The sequence below is a fragment of the Salmo salar genome, chromosome 12, assembly GCF_965601325.2.
Source record: "Salmo salar chromosome 12, fSalSal1, whole genome shotgun sequence".
Classification (NCBI taxonomy): domain Eukaryota; kingdom Metazoa; phylum Chordata; class Actinopteri; order Salmoniformes; family Salmonidae; genus Salmo; species Salmo salar.
Window position 1 is genome coordinate 56,289,175 of NC_138302.1, and position 9,097 is coordinate 56,298,271.

Consider the following 9,097-nt stretch of genomic DNA (forward strand, 5'->3'; position numbering starts at 1 on the left):
TAGCTTCCCATGCCCGATAGAGACCCATTCCTTAGTCTTCCTTCTGAACCCCCCCTTAACCCTCTGAATCTATCATGTTATAACCAAACTGTTTTTGTTTAGTCCACTGGGGATGGTATTTACTGTATAATGTTATTATGTATTGTATATTCTAAATGTTTAATTAGTTAGTAAATAAATAATTGAGCCAATTTGTGTATGGATGATTCATAGTAAAGGCTGGGTTCGTGCAGATAACCAAGAATTTTATGACTTTCAGATGAGACTGATATTATGTAAAGAATAATTAATGACTGATTGACAAAAGATCATGTATTTAAAAAAAAAATGATTTAACCTTTATTTAACTAGGCAAGTCAGTTAAGAACAAATTCTTATTTACAATGACGGCCTAGGAACAGTGGGTTAACTGCCTTGTTCAGGGGCAGAACGACAGATTTTTACCTTGTCAGCTCAGGGATTCGGTCTAGCAACCTTTTGGTTACTGGCCCAACACTAACCACTAGGTTACCTGCCACCATTTAAGAATGGATTTGGGAGATAGCCGCTCAATATAAACTAACTCTTCCGTGGTGCCCCAGGTTATTAACGAGTTAATTGTTGCATCGTTTAATTCAATCAAGTAATCAATCAAACGTTAGGTAATCAATTTGATAAAATAGCTTCGCATCACATTAAGGAAGTCAGAGACTACACTGGAGTGCATGAAATCAAACTATTTGATATAATGGTCTCTGATTTTAAGATCCAACATGGAAATTATTGCAACATGATTTAAAGGGATATCAAAAATACATTAGTCAAATTAAAGTGTTGATTTCCATGACACCTATTAAGCACACACAACCAAAACAAGTGTCCAATTCTTGACTCACATTGCAATTTGATCATACAAAACTATTGTTCAAAGACAATAAAAAAAAGTTGAATTGCCGCTTTCACCAAAGTAATCACATTTAAAGCCAGTGATATACATTGCCCCATTTTCAATACAAAGAACCCACAGTGGACTGCTTGAAGGACACCAAATTAAGGAGCCTCGAGCTTGCAAACAGAAAAAGAAAACAGGGAGAATATTAGCTACAGATAGTATGCCAGATAATGTGATATAACCTATTATAAAAGTCTTTGGTTACTGGACCCCAAAAATCTTTGGTTCTATCACATTATCTGGCGTACAATCTGTAGCTAGGATAATATATGCAATGACATACAGTGAGGCGTGATAAGAAAAAGGCAAGCTTGAACTCAAGGGAAATGTGTCAGGTTTAGGAAGGAGGTGATATTGGTTGGTCAAAGCCGAGGGCCTTGAACCACAACTAGATTTTGAGTAACAAAGAAGATGTAATGGTAAAGATATCGCACCCACCCAACTGGGTTTCAGACAGGAGAGATAAACCGAGAGCCACTTCCCATGTGGATTCTAATTTATATCCTACAACTTTGATGGGTGGATATAAATGGCATGTTATGGGTCCAGAAACTTTTTTGCTATTTCACTTGTTTTTGAGAAACTTACCTCGACCAGCAATTCACTTCCTCGTTATGCAGGATGGTGGCACTGAAAAAACATGAACAAATCTCCAAAAACATCCAAATACTTAAAAACGGAAAAGCTCTCAGTATAGTGATGCAGTTCTTTAAATGTTGTACACATGAAATTGTCTCAGCAACGTTATATTCTATTTTGGATAAGTTCCTCAAAAACAAGTGAAATCGCAAAAAAAATGTCTGGACCCTTCTAACATGCCATTTACATATTTTTTTTTAGATTTGGTAAAAAAAAAATAGAACTTCTTCAATAGACTATTTTTGGCACTATCCTCCGAGTTCATACGAAGGAGGGAATTGGACATGTGTACTACCAAAGAACAGATGCATTCATAGTATGTATTATGCAATATGGAAGTAGTACATGCCAATACATCCACAGTCATGAAGAGGTGAAGAGTAATAACCACTTAATAGCTTAGGTTCCAGTACATGGACATCATTTGAACTTGAAACAATAAATAATGATAAAAGAAGGCAGCTCCAACAGGGAAGCTGAAAAACAGATTCATTTAAAATGTTAAAATATAGCTTAACAATAAGGCCATAACGTGACAATGGTGAATTCTGAGAGATTAAAACTCCATAAACACTATGTTGACTATACAACTGGATCAAATCTCTGAACATCGATAGTCCATGTCGCTATTCACATAATAATAAGGAATTCCCCTCAACCTTGCCCACAAATCGGGGAAAACAAAAACTTATTTCCCATTGACCCCCAGTGTAAAAGAGCCAACTTTGTCGTCAATTCTTTGGTAAACAGAAATAACAAAACATGGCGAAAAGCTGCTGCTGTTGTTCAATGGACATGTAACCAGGTCAAAAGTCAAAACCAGCGGTTCCAAATGCTCCCACATAGGGAAATAGAGCCTGCGAGAAGAGCCCTGTGGCTTCAGGCTGTTCTCGGCGTGGGAGATGTGGGGACCTGGTGTCGAAGTAGGCTACACGTAGCTATGTGTGTGGAAAACATTTAATCATAGGTAAGACATTTAACTTGTTTAGTATAGTCCGTTTGTAACGACATTCAATACTTTTTTTTTTTTTTGTGTGTTGTTGGTCTTGGCTAGCTTAATGTTCCGGTCGGTAGCGCTCACTCGGCTGCTAGCACCATCGTGAAAAGGCGCATGAGGGTAGCCCTACAATATTTGTTTTTTCTAAGTAGTGAGAACGCAAGCAATGTTGAAACAACAAGAAAGTTGCATTTGAAAAATGTTTTGGCTGTGAACCAATGGGGTAACTTAGGTAACTACAGGTTGTTTTCCCCACAAGCGGCAGGGCCGCAACGTTTTATCTAATACCGACTGGGTCTATAACGTTAGTGACAAAACATCAAACACTGTGACATCAACAAATTCCGGCTTGTTAGTGCTCACGCGGGAGACTGGATGACAGGGGGAAAAAAGCAGTGACAAAACAAAAACTGTTAGTGAAAAGAACCTTAAGAAATAGCATTTCAGTCTTTCTGAAATTATGGCACAAGCACTTATCGTCAACTATATATTAAATACAATATCTGCACTTTCAGTAATCAAATGTAATTCACCAAACTGACAAATCAATTTCATACATCTTCCTAACCAACTGTCATTGTTACACTAGCAGCGACATGTTGAACTTAGGTGATGAATATGGTCCGGTTTAAGAGTGAGTAGATGAAGGGAGGGCAGCGCCACAAAACTGTCCCATTATTCCTGTTGTGGCTGTGTGATTTGATCACAACTAAAAAACATAACCACAACAATCTTGAACATTCCAACTGAACAAAACAGAGGCGAGACCTCCTGCTGTTAAAAAAAATTGATCAGTCACTCTCCATTTTTCCTCTGAGGCAAACAGTCCGAGTTTGAGAACATTCCAGCCTCTTCCTCATCGAGACACACACCTCCAAGCCTGAGAGTGGTCTCTCCCTGCTTACAACCATCCAGTTGTCTTAGATCTGCGAAGGGATATCAACGAAGAGGCACAAGTAGGGGCTCGAGAGGAGTTTGGTATTAGGCCAGAGAAGGGTAGGGGAGATGAGATGTGTTAAGACTTCTTCAGTCTATCTTGTACCTGTGGTGAGTGTGCTTTCCCATACCTAGAGGAGGGCGGGACTAGCCTGCAAGGGACGATTAAAAGGTCCAATCACACCCTGACTCTACAGGAAGTGACATTCTCAGCCAGTATGCAGATATCTGGACTGGAGTGGAGTTTCAAGAGGTCTGTATGACAGAACCCTTCACTCTCTCCCTCCGTCTTCCTCCCATTCAGTTGTTCCTCTCCTCCCTCAGAAAGTGGAGCCATCACAAACTATGTTCTGGTCTCGGCCGGGGAAAAGCTCCATCTGCCAGTAAAGCGGGTCAGCGTACACTGGCAGGGTCAAAGCACAAAGGTCACAATGAGGTCAAACTAAATGCAAATTTGTATAGGTCTAAATCAGGCTTTGGTTACAGCCTAGCACAAACACACGATTCAAATAATTAATAATGGTCACAGTATACTTACAATATTACACAGTAATTACACAGTATACTTGCAGTGTGTGTGTGTGTGTGTTCTTCTCACCCATATCTCCAGGTCCCAGCCAGAGGTTGAAGGAGCTGCAGTGTTTCTGACAGTGGTGGACAGGGAGCACTCTAACCGTGGGCAGGCCCTCTCCTACCACCAGCCAGCCCTGCACTCGCACCCCCTGAAACACAAACGCACAATACCACTGTAACAGCACACAGCTGAATCAAGACAAACACCATAACAAACATACAGTACCTTCGGAAAGCATTCAGACCCCTTGACTTTTTCCACATTTTGTTACGTTACAGCCAATTCTAAAATGGATTAAATAAATAATTTGCTAAAAAAAAAAAAAACTGATCACATTTACATAACTATTCAGACCCTTTTCTCAATGCTTTGTTGAAGCACTTTTGGCAGTCATTACAGAATTGAGTCTTCTTGGGTATGACGCTACAAGCTTGGCACACCTGTATTTGGGGAGTTCCTCCCATTCTTCTCTGCAGATCCTCTCAAGCTCTGTCAGGTTGGATGGGGAGCGTTGCTGCACAGCTACTCAGGTTTCTCCAGAGATGTTCGATCGGGTTCAAGTCCTGGCTCTGGCTGAGCCACTCAAGGACATTCAGAGACTTGTCCCATAGCCACTCCTGCGTTGTCTGGGTTGTGTGCTTAGGGTCGTTGTCCTGTTGGAAGTTAGAACCTCAGACTGGGGTGAAGGTTTGAGTGCTCTGGAGCAGGTTTTCATCAAGGAGCTCTCTGTACTTTGCTCTGTTCATCTTTGCCTCGATCCTGACAAGACCCCCAGTCCCTGTTTCTAAAAAACATCACAGCATGATGCTGCCACCTCCATGCTTCACCGTAGGGATGGTGCCATGTTTCCGCCAAACGTGATGCTTGGCATTCAGGCCAAATAGTTCAATCTTGGTTTAATCAGACCAGAGAATCTTGTTTCTCATGGTCTGAGAGTCCTTTAGGTACTTTTTAGCAAACTCCAACCGGGCTGTCATGGGTCTTTTACTGAGGAGCGGCTTCCGTCTGGCCACTCTACCATAAAAGCCTGATTGGTAGAGTGCTGCAGAGATGGTTGTCCTTCTGGAAGGTTCTCCCATCTCCACAGAGGAACTCTGGAACTCTGTCAGTGTCCATATGGTTCTTGGTCACCTCCCTGACAAAGGCCCTTCTCCCCCCCGATTGCTCAGTTTGGCCTGGCGGCCAACTCTAGGAAGAGTCTTGGTGGTTCCAAACTTCCCCAGATCCGTGCCTTCAAACAATCCTGTCTTGAAGCTCTACGTAGCATTTCTTTGACCTCATGTCTTGGTTTTTGCTCTGACGTGCACTGTCAACTGTGGAACCTTATATAGACAGGTGTGCGCCTTTCCAAATCATGTCCAATCAATTGAATTTACCACAGGTGGACTCCAAGTTGTAGAAACATCAAGGATGATCAATTTGGAAACAGGATGCACCTGAGCTCAATTTCGAGCCTCATAGTAAAGGGTCTAGTGTAAATAAGGTACCTGTTTTTTTTTTATACATTTGCAAAAAAAATCTAAAAACCTGTTTTCGCTTTGACATTATGGGGTATTGTGTGTAGATTGCTGAGGATTTTTTGTATTTTTAATCCATTTTAGAATAAAACTAACATAACAGAATGTGGAAAAAGTCAAGGGGTCGAAAATACTTTCCCGAAGTCACTGTACATGCTTGTCTATTTGGACTTCGTTAGAGGCCAGACTCACTCTGCTCTGAGAGTTGGCACTATGCGTGACCAGGCAACGCTGCAATGTTGTTCCGGCGCTGTCCAGTAGGGGACATAGCTCAGCCTTGGGGAACAGCCACCTTAACACCTTCTCTCTGGCCACAGATGTAAACCTCCTAGAGAAAGAAGGGGAGGACACTGACAAATGCATCCTTATTTTCTTCCTTCCTTGAGACCTGTTTACTAAATTACTAAGTCATGCTCATTCGTATGCATATGTGGGTGTGGTTGGGTTTCTCTGTGTGTGCATATCTGCACGCAAGTGTGTGTGTGTGCATCTATATCAAATCAAATGTTATTTGTCACATGAGCCAAATACAACAGGCCTTACAGTGAAATGCTTACTCACAAGCCCTTAACCAACAATGCGGTTTTAAGACAAATACCTACAAAAATAAAAGTAACATAGAATTAAAGAGCAGCATATATGCGTTGGTGTGTGCATCCATATGTGTTAGTGTGTGTGTGTGTACCAGAGCAGGGTGAAGTTTGCTGGGCCCTGTGGAAAACCCTCGTCATGTGACAGTAGGTTGTCTTTCTCCACTAGTATACTCATGGAGCCGGAGTGCGCCGAGTAGAGCTCCTCTAGCTGCTGCCTCTGCATGCGCAGATACTCCCCACCCTGCATAAAAACGGAGGACATACGTCAGGCACGGGGCAGAAAAGACTACCGACGTTAGCCAAATGAACGAGCACAATATATGCTGAGGTGGACCTGTAAACAATACACAGACTGAACACTCACTTTCAGGTACGTTGCTGTTTTTCCAGTCTAACTAAGATTTTCAGTCTAACAAAAAAACACTTCCTTTCAGTGATATTGTTGTTTTTTCTGTTGAACTAAAATGTATATTTGAGTAAATTTGTATGGTGTTAGTGTTTCAAGTTGTATTAGCCAAACAGTATGTACGGGACACGCATGGTATACATCGTCCAACGAAATGCTTCCTTGAAATGCTTCCTTGCAGTGGTGGTCGTACCTTAAGCAGCACAGGCTGTGGCCCCCTGCGCATGGCCGCAGACTCTCTGAGGGTCTCGGGGACCTCCAGCACGGAGGAGACCTCTGCACAGCCAGAACAGTTGACCAGGCCCTGCCGCAGAGCCCCCACACTCCACCACTCATGGAAACCTACAGGAGAGAGACAGTCCAGAAGCTATTACACACACACTGGCTAGGAACAAAGATCCATCTATAGTGAACAACTAAGAATAGTGTCTAACAGAGGTCTTTTCCCCTCTGGAACTGTACCTTGCAGGTTGTACTTCTTGGCGATGGGCAGAGCTAGTAGTCTGACGTGACTGAGGGGGGAGGACCAGTTGTGTCCCCCCGTGTACATCACACCTAGCTGGGGCCGAGTCTGGGGGTAGGTGAAGGCCAGCACCACCACCAACAGAAAGCCTACCGCTACCACAAACTACAGCAAGGAGATATGAGGACAAGTGAGAGGATGGTTGATCAATGCAGAGATTGACATTAATGGTTGCCTTATTGCCGGGGCAAGTGACCTGAGTAGTCCTGCAAATTGAGCCTGCTCTGAGGTTTCCTCATTGGGCAGGTGATTTTTGGACTGATAACCAAAATGCAAAGTTTCCAGTAGTCTGTTCTTTCTGGGTCCTGAGTAGGTGAATAGCTACATTTTCAGGCAAGTGATCATAATCTTCCAGCAACCAAAAAAAAAATACTCCTGACTTGCCCAACGGCCAGTGCCTTTCAAACCTTAATGTCAATCCCTGCAATGTGCTTTTGATATGTTGACTGGGATAGGATTAGCTGATGGACATCGAAAGTCCCATTGCTTGATGTATGATCTGTTGTGTGTGTGTGCACATCTTACCTTGATAGTGGCTCGAAGGATGGGGAATTGTGGCGGGTCTCTTCGAGGCTCGTTGGTCTCCAGGACTTGTTTGATAAACTTCTCGATCTCCCTCTCCGACATGCCATAGCGATACCCCGACTGCCGGAGAATATCGATGCTCTCTGACAGCTTGTCGTAGACGCAAGGCTCACTCAGTGTGGTGCCCATGACAAACGTGGTCCAACTGAATCTAGTCAACAGTTATTTTAGAAGGGGCAGCGTCTCTAGTCTTCGGTTTGTTGCTGTGTAACTCATATTCCCTCGGAGGTTGGGAAAAAAACAGCACTTCCAAAACCCCAGACAGAAGTTATACAAACAATCCAGATGATATGGTGGAACTTGGCCTTGGACTGTGGTCAAAAACATACACCATGTCAATGTCAACACAAGCATTCAGAGGCCCACGTGAACTGTAAGCAATACGTGGTCGTTATTTGCACATGACAATAATATCAACAAACAATTGAGGTTGAAAACGTTGGGACAACATCTAAGCAGGCAGAGACATATGTCCTTAACATAAAACTACAATGTACAGAACGCGTCTACCAAGTTCAACTCGATGTCAATCTAACATTTTTTTATTTATTTAACCTTTATTTAAACTAGGCAAGTCAGTTAAGGACACATTCTTATTTACAATGACGGCCTACACTGGCCAAACCCTAACGCCGCAGGGCCAATTGTGCGCCACCCTATGGGAATCCCAATCACGGTCGGTTGTGATACAGCCAGGAATCGACCCAGGGTCTGTAGTGACACTTCTAGCACTGAGATGCAGTGCCTTACACCGCTGCGCCACTCGGGAGCCCCAGTGAATCCAGTTATCGTTTTACCTTTATCATGCAGTGACTGTGTCAGTGGCAGCAGTGGGGTAAACAAATAAAGCTAGCTAAGTGGCTAGAGTCAGATATTTAAGAAAATGAGTCTCTGCTTGGGTTACTAGTTAGCTAACAGGTGTAGCTATATTTCAGAAGATCAAGTAAACATCATATGTCAAACAGTGACCACGAACTCACCGTAATTAAGGGTTAATTTGTAACTACAGATCTACTACGTCTTGTTCATATTTAGCTTCGTGTCGACCGACCAACCTTTTCCCACTTTTCTTGGTGCTTGAGAATTTGCGATGTCACTTGACTTCCCTGTTTTACGGATTAAAGTTGAGTGTCAACATCAGATTCGAGTAGCAAAACTCAAGATGGATGTTTAAATATAATATAATTAGTACAATTGTATGCATTAAAACGAACTTATATTTTTACTCTTGTTTGTCTTGTATTGGCAGTATTTGTTTTGCATGTATAAAATAAATAAATAGACGAATCTGCCTTGCCACAAAATGTTATATTTAGTGTAATATATCTTATCAACCGGTAGAGGGCGCACTTTCCAGAGTGATTTTTTTTTTTTTTTTTTTTTTTACACCTCAGTG

At 42.4% G+C, this 9,097-nt stretch overlaps 1 protein-coding gene across 1 annotated transcript; it reads right to left on the reverse strand.

Annotated features, from left to right (window-relative positions):
• Nucleotides 1-311: 311 nt before the first annotated feature.
• LOC106565108 (bombesin receptor-activated protein C6orf89 homolog) lies at nt 312-9,097 on the reverse strand. The gene is made up of 8 exons (XM_014131847.3): nt 8,682-9,097; nt 7,642-8,012; nt 7,056-7,221; nt 6,787-6,935; nt 6,280-6,428; nt 5,787-5,922; nt 4,102-4,225; nt 312-3,906 (listed from the first exon to the last, which is right to left on the reverse strand). The coding sequence occupies exons 2-8, from the start codon at nt 7,828-7,830 to the stop codon at nt 3,824-3,826; spliced, it is 996 nt and encodes a 331-aa protein (XP_013987322.1). The 5' UTR covers nt 7,831-8,012; nt 8,682-9,097; the 3' UTR covers nt 312-3,823.